General features: G+C 42.0%; 1 protein-coding gene across 5 annotated transcripts in view; it reads right to left on the reverse strand.

Annotated features, from left to right (window-relative positions):
• dnaaf11 (dynein axonemal assembly factor 11) overlaps nt 1-20,914 on the reverse strand; it is a 56,245-nt gene that overhangs the window by 14,012 nt on the left and 21,319 nt on the right. For 4 of the 5 annotated variants that reach the window (XM_041992461.1, XM_041992460.1, XM_041992458.1 and 1 more), the window contains 5 exons: nt 9,930-10,007; nt 9,469-9,534; nt 9,096-9,165; nt 6,403-6,498; nt 3,021-3,097 (listed from right to left, as the gene is read on the reverse strand). In XM_041992461.1, coding sequence (XP_041848395.1) covers nt 3,021-3,097; nt 6,403-6,498; nt 9,096-9,165; nt 9,469-9,534; nt 9,930-10,007 — 387 coding nt within the window. The remainder of the gene's footprint in view (nt 1-3,020; nt 3,098-6,402; nt 6,499-9,095; nt 9,166-9,468; nt 9,535-9,929; nt 10,008-20,914) is intronic. The other variant, XM_041992459.1, reaches the window with a different exon arrangement.

Genomic DNA, 20,914 nt, shown 5'->3' on the forward strand with positions numbered 1-20,914 from the left:
GACTTTTACATTGATTTCTACTGTCTGGAGACATACCAGAGAAGAGACAGTATGCAAGATGGATGCTGAATTATCCGTCATTAGGGGACACAAGAACATCCACCAAAGTTCAGCAGTGGCACTTTAAAATGTTCACATTATGTAAAAGAAAACTGGAAGAATAAGTTTCTATCTGTAGACATTAAATCAGAATAAAGTGAAAACTTAATTCCTATTTAGAGTCTCAAACTTTTAGAACTTAGTTATAATAACCAATTTAGTAAAGTTTGACTTCAATATTGTTTGTTCTTTTTCTTTTTAAGCTTGTTGCATACTTCAGCAAGAGGATTCAACACTTGATGCAGCAGAGACAACAATACCACTGGAACCATGGGGGCAGTGAAAGAAACAAACCAGAGAAAAAGAAAAGAAGCAGGAAGAAAAACCAGCAGATGAAGAAGACGACAACGAGGACAACAACTCTAGAGATGGCGGGAGCTTTTGAAGAAAGGCTGTATGAGTGTGTCGGATGGTTGCAAACAGCCTGGTCAGACTGAAACTGACCTCAGAACACGGAAGTGAACTCCGAACTCAGCACCCCCCACAAGTGGATGAACTGACTTTACCATGACAACGTAAAAGATGCATAGAAGTACGAGGATGCAGATGTATGACAACGTTTGAAAGGGACAAATTGTCATCATGATTAATTACTTTGCAGCACTTTGGATTAACTAAATTGTGGGTTGCTGAGAGATTCCCATCACTGTCGTGTTTGTATTATTTAATAATAAACAGAAATGTTTGCTATCTGCACTGTGTCTGAATAAGAATGCAGCACTGCCTTTAAAATAACCAGTTTCACTTTGCATTTCACCTTGACCCTTTCAAATCCAGCCAGGACGCACTTACAGGCAACAAGCTGCAGGTTTTAGAGAATGTTTGATATTCCATTATTCCGTAACTCAATCCGCACGTCTCCCTGCCTTGTCTCATCAGGAAAATCCATTTCAAACCTGATTGTGTCCTTCAGGTCGGTTTTCATGTGGATATGGCAGGTGAGGGAAAGCCCGGGGTCAAAGGCCGTTCCCAATCATGTCCGCGTGATGCAATAACTCAGCAGCCGGCAGCGCTGTTCGCCTGTCACCTTACTGTTGTGCCGCAGCGGCTTAGCCTTTTTATCCAGTTTTAATTTAAGTGTGTAGCATTGAACTGCAGATCTTTATAGTGTTTGATGGGGGCCAGCTGAAGGACAGGAAGCGGCTCTCTGTCATAAAATAATAATGATGATAGTGTAGTGATGAGGGCAGCTCTGGGCAAGGAGAGCGAACCATTCTGCACTAAAACCTGCTCTCAGAGTTCACCTCAACACCACCAACCATCTTAGACTGTTTTTTTTTTTTTCTTCTTTCTTTTGGAAGGGTAAGGTGTCTCCATGAAACCACTGAACTTTTTCCTGTACCTGGCTGTAAACATTTATTTCTGGTCGATATAACAGTTAAAAAATACTAACAATAGTTGAATGGTTAAATCCTGAAACAGTAATTGGGTGGGAATTAAGTGGCAGAGAAGACAAGTATCAGATTGTGTTATAACACGGTTTTGAGCAAAGTTTTTACCATATAGTGATACAAGGTCTCAGAAACTGTATGTATGAAATATGATAGATATACAATTATAAGGTTAAAGGGTAAAGCAATGCTCCTGAACTTTGAACAGCAACAGCAATGCATCCTGTCTCCACTTTGAGATCTCTCCGGCCAGTAAAAGTCAGTATGATGTACTCTTTCTTTTCCTGTCTTCTTCTCATGATGTCCTCTTGCATTTCTTTGCTGTGCGGTGCGGTTAAATTGGAAAGTGTCTTGATGCAGTTCCTGTTGTGTGAGGCGGTGCAGTACAGCAAAATCCAGCTAAATGTGATGCTCCGAGCTTGAAAGAAAGTTAAAAAAGGTGGTTTCTCAGCCTCGAGATGCTGCAGTGTCACAACCGCTCCAGGAATGTACAGAATTAATGTCAGTGTGCTCTGAAAACAACGAGAGCTTTAAGGTCAGAAAGTTATGTAGTGTTGCTTTAATAGACATTATTTTGATATTTACAGCTGCTCTTTTAATCATGTCTGGCCACATATTGTTTGAATGTAATGAACAGCTTTGAGAGGACAGACTGTATTTCTCCTGCTTTATAAGTAGACCTGATTTAACGATGATTTGTTTAATTCATATTAGAATTACGTAAAAGGGTCAATTAAAATTATGCGTCCAAAATTTGTAATCAGCAGCTGTTTGGTGGTTTGTGGTTGTTTTCCTGAAGGTTTAAAGCACAGAGATGTGTTTTTACTTCGCTGCAGCTCTGGCCAAGGTTATCTGTGTTTTGCTCATCGTCGTCGACACGCTATCACGAATCATGCACAGTTTATTATACAACCAGTATCTGTAATTACAACAAGAGGGACCTGATAAGCTAGAGGCATTTAAATATGTGCATGCTCAACTCAAGGCCAAACACAGATGAACATCCCTGCAAACAGTGCGGAGATCAATTCATACAACACACAAAGACAATCTAACGGCCTTCAGGCTTCAGATCTGCTGCTTTTTATGTCTCATTTATATTACAAAACAGTCTTTTTTCCTCACATTTAAAATTTTTTTCTATGTTTTATGTTGTAAAGCACTCTGGAAGACCTCTGTTTTTTATGTGCTTCATAAATAACATTTTTTCTAAATCTTCCTACAGTTTAAATCACAAACTACTAACCTGCAAAATGCTGTTTAATGCTTAGAGGTGCGACACAAATTGACTTTGCATCTTTGCAAGCTTTCCATCTTCAGGATGTAGTTTTGTTATTTTCTGTAATGTACTTCTCTATCTGTAAACCCGCTTTATGAAAATTCTTTGGAATCTATAGAGCAACAATAAAACATAAACACAAGTTAATTAAAATAATGACTTTCTGTTTGGTCTGTTTATGCTAACATCAATTTCTCCTCCTGCCGGCACATCGTAAATCACCTGATCTGTGCATGGAAACACATCTCTACCTTTTATCGTCCTCCGATGAGCTGCGTGGTCTGCGTGGACGTGGGGTGGTCTTTGTTGCTTTGATTTCACCTTCGGCCTGCAGCAACACATCAGAGGAGAAACCTGCTTACTGCTGTCTAACAGCTGTTTACTGGTGCTCAGGTGATTCAGGATGCAACTAAAGCCATCTGGGTGATGAACAGCAGCAGCTCTGACTGCAGGATCATCACCTGTCGCTCTTTATAGACGCTATAAAGAGTTTCTTCGGTAAAACTCAGCAAAACACTGAACTACAGAGATCACATAAAACTTAGAATTGAAAAGGATGTGTGAAAGTTTCCCTGGATAACAGTATTATTAGCTTTTGGTAACAACACATCTCCATCATGAAAAACTTTGTTAATTTTTGGGCTTCTAGTGGAGCAGTTTTTACTGACAGATCAAGTTAAAGTTGAGGCCAATTTTCCTGCAAGTCACTGGTTCTCTAACTTTTTCTACTGTGCGCCCCCTTTGGAGGAATTTCTTCTTTCTTTCATCCCAGTTACCTGTTTCTTCATTTGTCTATTTCTTTTCTCCCTTCAATGCGTTCAGTAAACCCTGATCTCTGTTCTGCAGTTTTTCTTCTTCTTCTTTATATTTTGTGGCAGTTGGCAAAAACTGACTCGGTGCATTACTGCCACCAAGTGGTCTGGAGTGTGGACCAGAATGTTTCCAAGAGCCCAAGTTGTCCAAACATTACTTTGTCTGCTACATTTTCCCAGTCCCATGCGCCCCCATGTCATGTTTCTGCACCAGCCATTTTGAGAAGGATGGAGATTTGTAATTCTTTGTAAAACTTTGCATTTTGCTTTTGTTTGCTATCAAGGAGAGAATTTATATTTTTTTTTCTTTATTTGTAAAAAGATTTTCGTCTTCTTCTGGGTCTACTCATACCACGCCATCTTTAGTTGAAACTGGTCACGTGACCCCTTACGTCACATCTGGGGATGTGCAAATGTTAAAAAAGTGCTTCCATTACAGTTTTGCAATATATTTCTATATTGACACATCTGGAAAAACCACTTATGAGAGCATAAAAACTTTTTAGCGATATTTGAGAGGTTTTTAGAAATTTTGGTGTTTCCATTACCAGTTTTTTATTGAGATATTTAGAATTTTGTGCAATTCTAGGGGTAAAAGAAACACACCTATTGTTATAGTGATGATTTATACCTGGATACAAACTGACACTAAATCACAGCAGCTTTTCCTGAAAAGATAAAGTTTAAAAAGCAGACACTTTCTGTCTTAGGTCAAACTTTCTCCTTCATCTTGTTATTCCTCTAATTATTTCTCTGTATCGTTTCTATGAGCTCTTCTTTTGTAACTCTTTACTCATTCCTAGGAATACTTTACTCATTTCTAGAACTATTTTAATAGTTCCCATGGCTACTTCACTTGTTCCCAGGACTACTTTACTCATTCCAAGGACTACTTTATTTGTTTATAGATTAATTGGGCTGCTATTCTCTGGTTTTCACTGAAAGTAACATGGTTTTCTCTTAGGAGGAGATAACCATTTATATTTTCCTAGGACTATTTCACTCATTCCTACGACTACTCATTCCTAAGACTGCTTTACTCGTCCCCTAAGAATACTTTACTTGGTCCTAAGACTACTTCAATAGTTCCTAGGACTAGTGTACTCGTTCATAGATGAATTGGGCTGCTATTCTCAGGTTTTCACTGAAGGTAATGTGGTTTTCTTTTAGGAGATAACTATTTACATTTTCTACTGCGTTCCAGGTGAATTTTCTCTGACACAGTAACACATACCTTGATTCTGACGCTTTTTTTCAGTCCAATATTTTACATACAGTCCTTGCAGTTGTGAAAAGAAACCTAATTTATATTGCGTCTGTAATTTCGGACAGGAGGCAGAAAATTAGGCCTTGTTAAGAGGAGGTTAATGACACTCTTTAATGGTTTGGGATCTGAGGAAACAGAGTTTTCTATGGAATATGTCCATTCCTGCTAAATCAAAGTTTTTAGCTGCTCAACAGTCATTGGTTGTTATCTGATTCTCCTCTTTATGCTAATCAAACACACACACTTTGTGTTAGAGGCCACACTGTTGGCGGTAGTGCAGAACGAGGTCTGAAATCATTGTGCTGAAATGACTGTGGACGTCACCGTGATGGAAGCATACGTTTCTATAAAATTCCGGCATCCATCTGCATCAATGATACCTTCATACATGCTCCCCGACATCACAGCTTTCTCTAATAACAGCCTGGATCCATCATCTTTGGCAAATATGAGTTCAAATATTCCTCCTCCTTATGTAATCCAGTTTCAGGTTACATTTCTGGAGGCAGCGGTTGACTGTGCTCAATCAAGATGGTTTTCTACTGTCGTCCTGACCCCATGTGAGTCTTTGTTCATGGTGGGATGGCTGTTTCTATTGTAGTGCTGCCTGAGGAATGGAAGGTCTTTCATCAGTCCTTGAAACATTGAGATTTCCAAAGTTCTTTCTAGTCTGTTATTAAGAAACGTTTTTTAAAACTTCTTATATTTTTGGGTAGTTTGGCACAGAGTGGTAGACCACATCCCCTCGTTGCTTGGAAAGACTGAACTTTTGGTGGATATTCCTTTTGTACCAAATCCTGACACCCTCACCTGTTCCAGAGCTATGTTACTGTATATTCTGCACATTTTTCTGTCTACTTTTGCTTCTCTTCTAACTTTTGAGAGTTTCTGTTAGTTTATAAAAGTTTACATTTATTATCATAATAAAGATGATCCTTTCTGTGTCTGTTAGAAGGTTCAAAACAGGAAACTGATTTAAGTTTTTGATGTGTTTTTCCCATCTTTTCTAGAAATAAGGTCTATACATGCATCCAAACTGGGATTTATTTTAATTTCTTTTCCCTTCGGTCTCAGTAACAGAGTAATAGGACATCATGTTATGAACGGCAGCTACTAACAGGCTAAACGGTTACTTTCACTGGACCAGTTAAACACATTTAAATAAAATATTTATGGCTAAGGCTCTCCTCATCAGTTCTTTCCACTGGTTTCCAAATAAGCGTTTTTGTTTGTGATAACACTCAGAAGTTTCCAGTCAGAATAAAAACTGTTAAAGTTGAGGCTCAGTGTTGTTAGAGTTTTATATAACGTGAACACGTACGTACCTCTGAAGGCTGAAGCAGCAGAAGAGATTAAGATCCATCCTCTGTGGAACATGAATGCATATAACACTTTTCATGGACATAAAACTAAAGATATTTAACATCAATTAACCTCGACTCCACAAAGTTTGCTTTCCTGAATGATTGGTGACGGCCTTTCAAAGTTTTCCTGCTGCAGCGTCTCGTACCTGGCTCAGGTGTGCACGTGTAAGCTGAGTGTGACTATACATACCCGGGGCATGGTCAGGACCAGGTGTCCGGTGGTTTGGGACCTCCGAGCCGTCGAGCTGTCAGGCTTCACTTCAGCCGGCAGGACGATCTGAAATATCTGCAGTGAATTATTCAGAACTTTAATTAGTAAGATTAATGTGCTGATCTGGGGCTGGCGTTGTCCCAGTGTGTCAAATGACTTTAATCATTAGCAGGTCTTTTTATAGCTTCACTTTCCAGAAAGGACCTCAGAGAGAAACCAGAATAGCTCCAAATGAGAGCAGCGGCAATCAATCACAAGAGCAAAATCCTGTGAAAACTAAAAATTATCCATGTGGGAGGACAAATTAAGCATAAAATTAGACTTTTTTTTCATTTTTCAATTTACTTTTATTTCAAACTGGGGTGTGGATTTAATGGAAACTATGCTGAGAGGAGGCAGAGAAGAAGGAAAACTGCAAAACTGCAGCTGTCCGTCAGAGGCGGCTGACGTGATCTACACTCCTCACAGATGACTCGTCCTGTTGCTTCTGCTGCTTCCCTCAGTGAGCTCATATTTAAAAGGGACTTTTAAAGGCCTGAGCTGATGCATCGCTGCATAAATCACCACACCGCTGCAATCAGGCTGACCTCTGGCATAAAACATCCATCCATAAATACTGTAAGTGGAGCCGGGGTATTCAAGACTCTGCAAAAAGTCCAAAACTGCAGGGCTGGGTGTTCGTAATGTTTGCTGGAGGGTGAAAACAAAACATATTACGGCTACTAGATGGTTATACAGCTGTTTAATCAGGCTTAAAGGTCGCTGTGGTGTGTTTGTGAGAGATTAAAATGCTCTACAGTCCCGCTGAGAGAAATATGAGACTAGACACTTCCAAGTAAAAGACTGTGGTTTCCTTCACAACAATCCACATTAACACCAAAGCACAAATGATGCATGACTGGATATGTCATGCATGACATGAGAAAATCCTCTGTTAGCAGAAAACTCAGCTGATTACAGCTTTCATCCCCACCAGAGATGACATTACAGCAGGTGTGGTGATTCTGCAGATCCTGGTGGCCTTTCTATCTTCTAAATCTGATTCTTTATCAGCTCAGCAGTGAGTAGCAACTCATAATTTATATTCAGGAGGCACCAGAGACCTGAAACAAGAAGGTGCAACGTGGACACCGAGGCAGCACCAATTTAGTTTTGGTAAGGTTTGACAAAAATGTCATTACCTCAACACAAACACGTCTGAAAATTATAAGAGAGAAAAGACACTGAAAGTTGCTTCGTCGGTAATGAAGAGACAAGACTGAATGCGAGTGTGAGGAAACTAAGATGAGCGATAAATGAAGGAGAAAACACTCGTCATCTCAATTTATTTAAAACGAACAGTTGCAGGTTTGCTTCATTTTAGGAGAGGTTAATAATGCTGGTAAAGTGTTTACACGTCAGAAACTTTTAAATCTTATCTTCTCTCTTATCTACAGTTCTGCGAAAAAGTCCTGGTCCAGTCCTCATTTCTTTATTTTATTTACTTTGTTGTAATAAAGTACATTTTACATTTTCTGCCTTTTCCCTTATTTTCATTCCAGTTCTTATACATAATAATTATCAGAGGAATGTGTTTTATTTTTGTTTAATCTTCTTAACTCTGACCTATGAATCAAAGATAAAAAAAAAGTCTCTTAACTCAAAAGATTATCTTGTGTTGTGTTGACATATAACAGAAAACTTAGCAAAGAGCCAATTTTGAATTGGATCTCTAGCCTCATTGTTCTCATTTCTTTAGTTTTATCTCTGAAAATCAGCAAAGATCAGACAGTCTGACAGCCAGAAAACAGGATTTCAGCAGCAACAAGGTGATTCCTAAACAGCTGGAGCAGGATCTGAGACATGCATCGAAACCTTCAGTCCATCCACTGTTGGCTGAAGCCTCATTAGAAATGATCTCCATGAAAACATGGCTGTCAAGAAGTCATTCTTAAGGAAGGGAAACAGGGAGAAAAGGCTGGGGTATGTCACATGACACAACTGGACTGAAGATCAGTGGCTACAGGTCTGATGGAGGGATGGATCCTCCCCAGAACCAAGACATCAACAACATTGAAGCACTGTGGATCATCTGGACAGTGGATGGAACAAAAGACAAAAACATCCAAAGAAGAGTTTTGGAAAGTCCTTCAAAGATCCTGGAGAACTGTTCCTGAGGACTACTGAAAGAAAAGAGGACAGCTTCTCTAAAAGGGTTCGGACTGGGATGAAGAATAAAGCTGCTCAGAATAAATATTCAGTTTGAAGCTGGAGTGACTTGGTCGATGAAATGCAGGTTAAAAAACAAACATCTTTAAAGCTGACAAAGATAACAATAAAAAATCTTTCAAGATTTGAAGAATTTATCCAACATGAGTATTTCTGATTCTCTACATGCTGAAAAGTGGAATAAAGAAGTCACTTCCAAACATTTTTATAAGTGCAAGCATTACAGTAATGACTCAGCACAATGTGACTGTAAGTTCATGGTACTGGGAAAAGTTAGAGCAACTCTGTGACCTATTAAGATGTCGACAAACACTGAGTCTGAGTTTCTGCTGCTGACCTTTAAGATGTTAAATGTTCCAAATAAATGCAGCCAAAACTGTGCTGACAAACTCAAAATTATGCGTTACTTAATTCAAAAGGTCACCTACTAATGAGCAGTAAGTCTAGGAAGCTCTGAGTCGTACCTTTCCTTTCACGTTGACTCTGGCGTACGTTGGCTGAACGTCTACATCGATCAAGGAGGTGTCCATGTGTCTGCAACGGAGGGAAGCGGAGATCCAGGTCAGTTTCCACACTCACGTATACAAGAGCTGAATCATGCTGGTGTTTCCAAATCAAAGTCTCGCATTGCTCTTTTCAGCATTGCATCAGTCAGATGTGACATTTCTGCTGCAGCTGCAACATAAATCTTCTACATAAAAGTACTTCAACTTTACAGAGCCTACACAGATAACCAGAAAATAATCTAGTAAAATAAACTTAGCTGGCTCAAAATAAACAAAAAATGCTTTTAAATTCTTAACATATGCTTAATTTAATAAATGAAGCTACTAGTACCTGTAAACTGCCAGATCCAACTCAACTGTGTTGTTTTCTTCATCTGCAGTTAGAGAGAAACCCAACCTGATGACACACACACAGAATGGTTCCAGACTTATTAAAAACTAATAGTTAACTTCCAGGTGCTTCCTAGTTGGCATCGCAGCTGACACCAGAAAATAAATTGTCCCATAAAATGACCAAGTAGGCTGTTTGTTGGTGGCATCAAATACGACCCAAAGTGCCGTCATCTAACAGGTTTATCGACAGTGAGGCAATTCACTTCTGCTCCAACTCTATCATTTTGAATACTGAAGCTAGGTTTAGTTTAGGCTGAAAACTGTCAGTAAGAAGTATAAATGGAGAAAAAAATGGGGAAATGTGAAATATAAATGGTAAAAGACAGAACATTTTTTTAAAAAAGCAAGAAAAACCCTCTTTTTAAACTGTTTTGAAACCTTTGTTTTAAAGGTTCGTACTTGGGCTCGTTGACGTTCAGTACTTGTCCATCAGCTGTGACGAGCCTCCTCGGTGGCTTCAGCTTCTTCTCCTCCTCCCTGCAGAGAAATGGGGCGGCATGAGAGGAAAACAAACTCGAGTGCTTGCAAAGTAAACCCTGACAGAAGACACAACTGAAGTTAGTGTCTGTGAAACAGATCATACCATGGAGAGTGTCTACGTACATTAAATACCTGAAACAACCTTCAACATGTCGCATGTTTTGGAGGAGGTAAAAAAAATTGATAAAAGTATAAGGAAATGAGTCATTAAATTATTTGACCAACATTCTCCAGTGCAATGTGTGAACAGCACAACCAAACCTTGAAGAAAATTAAAGAGCTGATCACACAGCAGTCAGGACCAGTTTTGACCTTTTTAAAACAGCTAAAACTACCAGTCAGTAAATCAAAGCAGGGTCTACAGTCCTACTACAGGGTGGCATGCTCCTCAGTCCTGCTTCAGAATCACTGGCAACTAAAACAAATGTGCCCAGATAAAGGACTGGTTGGTTTCACGTTTCCAACACTATGTCTGGTCAACATGTTGTTGGTAGAGTGATCACAAACCCTGTGAGGCAATCATGGGGAAACCACTGGTAGCAGAACCTCCCAGACTGCAGATCCAAAGTTCAGAATCACATAGACCTGGAGGAGAAATGCCCATTGCAAATCCCACCTGACCCTACTCTACAGCAGCCCACCAGTGAGCGACACTAAACTCATGCAGGATGAACCTTACCAAGACACAGCTATGTTTGCTTGAGTGGCTAAACAGGAGGGATGGTCCAAAGAAAGGAACAGGTGTCCTCAGAATCGGTGTGAAAAGCTGCATCCATCTCATGAGCTTGTAGAAGCTCCTTTATCAGCAATAAGTTGAAGTGATGGTTTCCTGGGTATTGTTATCAGTCTCTCAGATGGTTGTGGAGGAATTTTGCTTTAGTTCATTGGTTTCTGCACAGCTCTCTGAAGGTCCCACCAAAGCGTTTCAGTCAGGTTCAGGTCTGATAGCCTTGATTTTCTTTTTCAGCCATTCTGTTGTAGATTTGCTGCCCCGCTTGGTTTTCTCCAGACATGCTGCTGTCCAGTCTGACCAAACACATTGGTCTGTCTAAAGGACAATAGGCCTCATTAATCAACCATTTTCAAAACTATGTCATCCATTTCATTCATTCAGGAGCAAGACGCCGTCAACACACTTTAAAAACAAAAGTTTACAAAGCGCTACATTGAGCACATAACATTAAAAATTTAATCCATAATTGATCCAGACATCTAATTCTGTTGTTGGTCTTCCTAACACCTTCGGTGCAAAAGTCTGAACACACACCAGATCTGCTCCCTCAACCACAAGAATATCACTCCATAAACGTCCAAAATGTACTAGAACAGTGTCTTTTAATGATTACTTTTATTAAGAAATCAAGTTATTTCCTGGTTAACAACACCTATCAGACTCAAATTTTCTTTACAAACTATAGGAGGTACAGTAGGCTATGTAATGAAATTTTATTCTACAGTGTACCACTTTCCACTTTAGCCACGGCACCGCGAGGATGTGCATCTTGACACGCTCGTGGACCAGACTGCAGGCTGCTGTCCGAGTTCAGGAGTAATTTAATGGTCCATTTATATGTCATTTTTATCATTTTTTAAGCACACCATGTGATTATTTATGATCAAGTAAATACTTTAAAATTTGGGAAAATCAGGCCTCATTGCTCATCTTTATTATTTATTTTTTTGTTTTCATTCATCATTTTGTCGTTCTGGGTTTTTTTTGTTTTTTCTGCACCCGTTTGCCTTCTGTCTGTTTTCATGTCATGACAAAAGTCATGACTTTTTTGGGCATTTTTTGGGTGTTTACCTATCAAAGTAGGATGGGCTGGTCCGACCTTTTAACTTAGGAGAGATTGGGGAATACCAATCTATGAGGAAAGACACAAACAATTTCGCGGTCTACGAACATGTTCATGAATCTGACTGAGGTTTTCGTAAAAAGCTTCCTAAGTACAACTTAAAAACAAATTAAGAAGATATTGGTGAATGAGGCCCAATGTTCCAGAAGTCTTGTGGTTCAGATGCAGCTTTGCCAACCTAAGCCTAACGTTTGCTGTTCTTATACAAAAGAGTAAGAAGAAATCCTAATTATGCAAAGACTAAATTACTCCCTAATTTAAGATAACAAACCTCACAGATTTTGTAATATGGAGTATGTTGTGGTTGTTTTTTAGAGAAAGTATAAAGAAATAAATAAAAAATATCAAGAATTCTGAAGCCTTGGGTTTCTTCATTGCTCAGTTTTCTTTGGAGGAAGATGTTATGTTTAACACTTGGCTCAGACTAAGCAGATGATTTAATTTACAGCCTTCATCACTCTAAAGAAGAGACAAATCTTTAGGTTTCAGCATCCTGCTTTCTCTCTGCTTTTATTTATTTATTTTGTTTTTAAACACCAGGATGAGGCCCGATCCAAATTCCTGAAACTATGACCTGATGTTAATATGTTCAACTATGAGATGTATCTCCCGAATCTATCATGAAGCATTTATAAAACTCCTATCGGTGGAAGTACATATAGCCTATTTTTAAACTGGAGGTATTTGGACTACTACCTCCGAGTCAAAGGATGCCGTATAACCATCTGCTGCTAACGTCCATTAGCTACATTAAGCAGACTGTCACACAGTCACATGCAGAGAAACACACTTTAAATCCATCCATCTATCAGCCCCACTGAGCAGCTGATGACTGTGTCGGCGGGCGAAGATGGCGAGTGTTTAGCGCTCTGCAGAGGGTCGGCCATCACGACCTCAGCAGCCATACTTCAGGAGGATGTCTGATAGAGACTTCCATCTGCTCAACTCAAGGATGGTCCATGTTTTATCAAAGTGGTGGGTAGCAGAGGCTGACTGAGGAGCTGCTCAGTCATAAGGGAGATTTCCTGGTCGATGGCTCAGTGAGACCTCTGTGTAGTTTACAATAAAGGCTCAAGGTCTCAATGATTCATATAGTTTCTTTAGATGACAGCAGAAAGTTCTTTAGAGAACCAGTCTTAGATTTTAATGCGTCAGAAGAGACAAAAACGGTTTAATTCATAATTAAGTTTTAACAGATGGGCACATATTACGCCAATTTTAAAGTCTCTTCACTGGCTTCCAGTCTCCGTTCGTTTTGCTTTTAAAATCATGGTGCTGACTTTTAGAGCCCTACATGGCCAGGCTCCTTCCTATATTAGAGACTTATTTTGTCCCTACACTCCCTCTCGGAAGTTGAGGTCTTCGGACCAAAATCTTCTAATGATCCCTCGTACTCACTATAAGTCCCGGGGTGACCGCTCCTTCCAGGCCTTTGCGCCGAGGCTATGGAATGACCTCCCGCCGTCCCTGCGTTCCCTCGACTCTATAATGTTTTTAAGAGTAAACTTAAAACTCACCTGTTTTCTCAGGCTTTTAATAATTGACGTGCGAGGGCTGTGTTATGCTTATTATGTCTTTCAGATCTTAATGTATTTTGCTTTTTATTTTAACGTATTTTATTTGTATTTTATTACTTGTTGTGTTTAATTTATTTGTATTGATGTAAAGCACCTTGTGATGTTCATTGTCTGTGAAAGGTGCTATAGAAATAAACTTTACTTACTTACTTACTTACTTAAGCGTCTTTTTTGGCACAATTGTAAAAACCATTTGAGGGAAGCCAGTTTAACTGCATTACCTGAAAGAATTAACTGTGTGTGCAAATTGCATGTGAGGATTAAGGAAAACCCTAAAAAGATGAATTCAGATGCTTCAGTACAGAAACTTAGGTCTGCCTGAAGGGTTTCATTAATAGCCAGTAAATCATATGGAACACCTTGGTGATATTTGAGATCCTTGCAGTGGAATTTAAAAACTTTGGGAATATATTTAAAAATTAATAAAAGAGCATTAAAGCTGTTCTTGGAGGAGCATTGCCTCCTTTACCCGCTTTATGTTGACATTTAGTCCATTTCTAGGAAAGATATTACAAGCATTTGGTCACTTCTCTGATGTGGTTTTTCTCTAACAAAAAGAGCATCCTCACCTCCACCTCCCCCTTCCAACAGCAGCTTCTCCCTTGACAAGGTCATAGTGTGGCTTTCTGTGCTGTAAAATCCAGCTCTATAACTTTTCTTCTCTTCTGAGGGCTGTGACAGGGCATCTATGAGACCGCTGAGTCATGGCGACATCAGAGGTGACAGCTCCTCTGCTGGTTTTAGTGGAGTCTGGAGCTGAGGTCGATCTGTTCAGACAGTGTTCAGTTAGCCGTGTTCGTCTCCGTCTGCAGAGAACACTCAATCCTCTCGGGATTCATCCACATAACTCCAGATCCTGAGCAGAGGATGAGCCGGTAGCTCAACGACGTCTGCAGCTTCAACTCATGGGCTCAATTGTGCATCGCTGTGACAGTCAGCACTACTTTCAACCCCACACATGTCCTATCAACAACATAATACAACAGAAATTTTTATTTCTAATATTTTTATTTCATTGTAAACTAGATATCTTGTGTATTGATTTACCAGTTTGAAGAAAAGTATTTGAAAGATCTGTGATTATGGGCTGCTTTATTATTATTTTCAGTGTTAAATATCTACAAGTTTGTTTTGTTTTTTAATGGGACCAATTCTTCTACACATTCAGGCATCCTCTCCTTCAGGTAAGTAAATATAACAGTTGTAATTGTATCAAAGAGATACTAATTTTTTAAAGTTTCTTCTATGAGTATTAAAGCCGCACTGCATAACTTTCTGACCAAAAACTGTGTTTGACTCGTTTTGATGGTATGCTGAGATTTGTTATGTATGTTTCTGGAGACACTGTTGATCTGCAGCATCCGGAGTCTGAGAAACCACTTGACAACTTTGTGTTCCAGCTATGAGCATCACGTTACAGCTTTATTTTGCTTTACAGCACTGCATCATATGCCAGCAACTGGATATAAACACACTGGATGTTTTGAACTTGCATCATGGCTGAATCAAAGAAATGCAGAAGGAAATTATTGGGGGAAGACGGGACAAGCAAGACACAAAGGGACAGAGCAAGAGATAAGACAAGAGTCAACAGACTGATTTCTACTGGCTGGAAAGATCTCAGCGAAGAGACAGGATGAAGATGGATGCTGGATTATTCTTTGTTAGAGGGCGCTATATTGTAGATGGAACTTATTTACTAGAGTAATATAATTCCTGGTAATCTGCATGGTTAGCATTTCCGCTGCAAAGTTCAAGAGAATTTATTCGAATGGCTGATACCACTTGTCGGTAGAGATGCATTGAGGATTTTTTTAAATCCCAGGAAAAAGGTTCCTGCAGTGGAAAAGGGGTTAATGTTTACTTCTACTTTTCTAAACCAGAAACTGGATTAAAATGCTATAGCTCACCATGTATAATCTAGGAGAGTGGTTCCCAACCTGGGGTCTGGGACCCCCCAAGGGAGTCTCTCCCAACAGGTACTAGGGGTCCGAAAGGCTTTGAACATTAAGAGCCATTGTGATTAATGTCTTCAAATTGTCCCTATTTTAAGAAAAAAAAGTAAGGCTCTAAGTTAATTGAATTAACTTAATTTAATTTTGGCTCTCCTCCCTGAGCTGCCACCTTATCATGGTGGAAGAGTTTGTGTGTCCTGACCATCCTAGTCGGGGGCTATTGCCCCTGGTAGGGTCACCCGTGGCAAACAGGTGTCTAGGGGAGGGACCAGACGAAGTGCGGCTCAAATCACCCCTATGATGATGAAAAAAGAAGGACCATGGTTTCCCTTGCCCGGATGTGGGTCACTGGGCCCCCCTCTGGAGCCAGGCCTGGAGATGGGGCACGGAGGCAAGCGCTTGGTGGCCGGGCCTTTGCCCACGGGGCCCAGTCGGGCTCAGCTCGAAAGGGTGACATGGGCCTCCCCTCCCGTGGGCTCACCACCTGCAGGAGGGACCATAGGGGTCGGGTGCAGTGTGAGCTGGGCGGCTGCCAGAGGCGGGGACCCTGGTGGTCTGATCCTCGGCTGCAAAAGCTAGCTCTAGGAATGTGGAATGTCACCTCTCTGGCTGGGAAGGAGCCTGAGCTAGTGCGTGAGGTTGAGCAGTTCCGGCTAGATATAGTTGGACTCACCTCAACGCACAGCTTGGGCTCTGGAACCACTGTCTTTGAGAGGGGCTGGACCCTCTTACATTCTGGAGTTGCTCTCGGTGAGAGGCGCCGAGCAGGTGTGGGCATGCTCATTGCCCCCCAACTTGGCGTCTGTACGTTGGGGTTTACCCCGGTGGACGAAAGGGTAGCCTCCCTCCGCCTTCAGGTGGGGGGATGGGTCCTGACTGTTGTTTGTGCTTATGCACCAAATAGCAGTTCAGAGTACCCACCCTTTTTGGAGTCCTTGGAGGGGGTGTTGGAGAGCACTCCTTCCGGGGACTCCCTCGTTCTGCTGGGGGACTTCAATGCTCACGTGGTCAATGACAGCGAGACCTGGAGGGGCATGATTGTGAGGAACGCCCCCCACCTAATCTAAATCCAAGTGGTGTTTTGTTGTTGGACTTCTGTGCTCATCATGGACTGTCCATAACGAACACCTTGTTCAGACATAAGAGTGCCCACATGTGCATTTGGCACCAGGACACTCTAGGCCACAGTTCAATGATTGACTTTGTAGTCGTGTCGTCAGACTTGCGGCCGCATGTTCTGGACACTCGGGTGAAGAGAGGGGCGGAGCTGTCAACTGATCACCACCTGCTGGTGATTTGGCTCAGATGGTGGGGGAGGATGCCGGTCAGGCCTGGCAGACCCAAGCGTGTTGTCAGGGTCTGCTGGGAACGTCTGGCAGAGTCGCCTGTCAGAAAGAGTTTCAACTCCCATCTCCGGCAGAGCTTCAACCATGTCCCGGGTTAGGCGGGGGACATTGAGTCCGAATGGGCTGTGTTTCTTGCCTCTATTGTCGAGGTGGCCAGCCGCAGCTGTGGCCGTAAGGTCGTCGGTGCCTGTCGTGGCGGTAACCCCCGAACTCGTTGGTGGACACTGGCAGTAAGGGATGCAGTCAAGCTGAAGAAAGAGTCCTATCGGGCCTTTTTGGCCTGTGGGACTCCAGAGGCAGCTGATGAGTATCGGCGGGCTAAGCAGAGCGCAGATTCGGTGGTCGCTAAGGCAAAAACTCAGGCATGGGAGGAGTTTGGAGAGGCCATGGAGAATGACTTCCAGACGGCTTCGAGGAGATTCTGGTCCACCATCCGGCGGCTCAGGAGGGGAAAGCAGTGCTCCGTCAACACTGTGTACAGTGGGGATGGGGGGCTGCTGACCTCGACTCAGGACGTTGTGAAGCGGTAGGGGGAATACTTAGAAGACCTTCTCAATCCCACCAACACGTCTTCCAATGAGGAAGCAGAGTCTGGGGTAGCTTGGGCTGGCTCTCCCATTTCTGGGGCTGTGGTCGCTGAGGTGGTGAAAAAGCTCCTGGGGGTGGATGAGGTCTGCGCAGAGTTCCTGAGGGCTCTAGATGCTGTAGGGCTGTCTTGGCTGACATGCCTCTGCAGCATCGCGTGGACATTGGGGACAGTTCCCCTGGACTGGCAGACTGGTGGCCCCCCTCTTCAAAAAGGGGGACCGGAGGGTGTGCTCCAACTACAGGGGAATCCCACTCCTCAGCTTTCCCGGTAAGGTCTATTCAGGGATGCTGGAGAGGAGGGTCCATTGGATAGTCGAACCTCGGATTGAGGAGGAGCAGTGTGGTTTTCGTGCCGGTCGTGGAACAGTGGACCAGTTCTACCAGTTCTATCAGTTCCCATGCCCCCTATTCAGGGGGGCTGTGGGTAGTGACCGAAAAAACAAGACCGCGACTACAAGCGGCCGAAATGAGTTTTCTCCGCAGGGTGGCTGGGCTCTCCCTTAGAGATAGGGTGAGAAGCTCGGTGATCCGGGAGGGGCTCAGAGTAGAGCCGCTGCTCCTCCACATCGAGAGGAGCCAAATGAGGTGGCTCGGGCATCTGGCTAGGATGACACCTGGATGCCTCCCTGGTGAGGTGTTCCGGGCACGTCCCACCGGAAAGACGCCCCGGGGAAGACCCAGAACACGGACGGACTACATCTCTTGGCTGGACTGGGAACGCCTCGGGATCCCTCTGGATGAGCTAGTGAATGTGGCCGGGGAGAGGGAAGTCTGGGTTTCCCTGCTTAGGCAGCTGCCCCCACGACCCGACTCCGGATAAGCGGCAGAAAATGGATGGATAGATGGATTAGCTTTTGCTTTATCAAAGGACAGAACTACATTATTTATGCTGAGAATCTCACTTTTGAAAGGATTAAAACCAAGTATGGTTTCAGCATGGGGTGGGGTTTGCTGCTTTTTAAACACATGTATGAAGAGGGTCCCCGAGAAAAAATAGATTGGGAACCACTGAGTTGGAATACTACATGCTAATGACACGCTAAGTTGTATGCATGGTATGTCAGAAGTGATTTGAAAATTATTTCACTTACATTTTGGTATCGTTGTATTTGTACTCTGTGGTATTTGTACTATTAAACTTTTTCATTTGTTCATTTTGTCTCGTTACAAAAATAAAATAGGATAAAATGAAAAAATTCAATAAAAAAAAAAAAGAACAATTACCATCTAAACCTGCAAAGAAACTTAACAGAAAACATCTCTGCAGGAAAAGAAGTCAGACAATCATCAGGAGCACCCATAAGACAACAAACTGAGAAGAGCATGTTGGAAACACAACTATAGCTACTGAAGATTAAACCTGCAGGAATCCCCCACTCCAGCTGCAGAGGTCCTGGTGGACACCCATACTTTAAAATTTCCCTTTAGGGTATTAAACTCTTTTTTTCTCCTAAATTTCTTAACATTGGAAACACACCTCATGATATCTCATGCAAACAAACTCTTTATTCAAATCTTTACCTCCATCTCACCATGCACCTCAGTTAACTACACCCATTCATCAGCCTGTCAGTTTCTACACCTCAAACCTTCACAGTGCTTTTTGGTTCAGAGCTGGATCTCTTCCTCATCGAATGTTTGCTTCTTCCCAGAGGAACAGAGCAGCATTTAAACACAGAACCGTCTCTTGGCTGACCTTATCGCTGATTTCCACCTCAGGAGCAGGAAATTCATCTTTCCTGACAATCCAGTGATGGCACGACCGTATGCATCACGTCAGTGCGCTCTGACAGCAGCGCAAGGGAAGGCGATGAAAACGGCGGTACTGTATCACAATGCTTTAATGCATCTGGGCCCAGGATGAGTCTGATCTGGGGGAGGAAGCGTACTGTCAGGGGTCGGCTTCTTAGCTGTCACACACCTTCAAACAGGACTAATCCATTAACACAACCCCTCTTCTTATCAGCAGAAAGGCTTTTTAATGCGTTTCTGCCATTTCATTCCAGCACTGCTCGTCAAACAAAGAAGGTAAACAGAAAATATGTCATCCAATCTTTGTAGACTCATGGGAGGATTAAATTAAGCGTTCTAAAAGACAGAATCCTTTGCAGAGTGAACAGACTGAGATATCCAGCAGCAGAAGACAGAGGGCTGATTCAACCAGTCTGACAGAAACACTATGTGCACAGCCAGAAAACAGACGCTGTAATACCTTCGGGCCTGTGGAAGTCGTTTCCGTGGGCAGGAGATAAAGTAGTGGCAAGAGCGCCGACACAGCAGGACACTTCCACAGTATTCATCATACGCAGCTCAGCTTTTGTGTGGCTGGAGGTGTTATGAAAACTAAACGCTGTGAGTCAGCGCTGCGTCCTCGGGTCAGCAGGGCGAGCAGAGGGTGACACACACTGAAGAGGCATTTCATAGAACAGAAAAAGGAGCAAGCAGCACAGCTCAGTCACACTGTGCTTTACAAATGTGTGTGAACAGTTGATGAATTGCACCATCCATTGATCTGTGACCAAAACTGTTTGCTCTGTTCAGCAGCAAAGATCTTATTTGTACTAAAAAAAAACATAAAATATCCTTTATGGATCAATGTAGTAGGAGCACAGTGATTTGAGACAATCATGAAGTAAATCCAACCACAAATAATAAACAACATAAAACAAAATAAAGACTATTTTGATTTTATAAAATAAAAACAAAATAGTCAGTCATGAAAAACTTCTTCCACCTCATCCTGCAGCAGCAGTAATTTACAGTAATAGTTTTCTGGATGACGTTATCAGTCTGCCACATGGTTGTGGAGGAATTCTACTCCACTCCTCTTTCCAGCATTGCTTCAGTTCATTGAGGTTTGCATCCTTGGTTTCTGCAGTTCTCGGATGCTCCTGCCACGGTATTTGTCAGTTTCAGGTCTGGACTTTGACTGGATCATGTCAACAGCTTGATTCTTTTCTTTTCCAGTCATTCTGCTGTAGATCTGCTGCTGTGTTTGGGATCATTGTCCTGCTTCATGAGACCGTTTCAGCCAGGCTTTAGCTGTCAGACAGATGGACTCACATCTGACTCCAGAATACTTTGGTATCCAGATGAGTTCATGGCCCACTTAATGCCTGCAAGCTGTCCTTGTCATCATCCCTCAAAATTCAAAAGGCGACTAAAGTGCCTCATAGCAAAGATAAAACAAGACTAAAAACAAAAAACAAATAAATTAGAAAACGTATCAAAACAAGTAAAAAACTGCCCTCACAATGCTACACTAGGTACAAAAGACCAATGTGAAAAAATAAGTTTTAAGTACAGATTAAAAATGACCAGGTCTGCAGTCATGCACGAGTTTGAAGGTAACTTGTTTCACATCTTTGAAGCAACAACAGCAACAGAGCCATCTCCCCATACCCAGAGCCGAGTACTTCTAAGCTGCATTGATCTGAAGACCTCCATGCTGGACAGCGGCTGCGAGGTGTTTGGGCTGAGATGCTGATATTCTGACCCAACATGTCCACTTTAATCTAGTCTGTCCAACATTGTTCCAGAAGTCTTGTTGTTTGTTCAGATGCAGCTTTGCCAACCTAAACG

The sequence above is a fragment of the Melanotaenia boesemani genome, chromosome 8 (genome assembly GCF_017639745.1).
Source record: "Melanotaenia boesemani isolate fMelBoe1 chromosome 8, fMelBoe1.pri, whole genome shotgun sequence".
In the NCBI taxonomy this organism is placed as follows: domain Eukaryota; kingdom Metazoa; phylum Chordata; class Actinopteri; order Atheriniformes; family Melanotaeniidae; genus Melanotaenia; species Melanotaenia boesemani.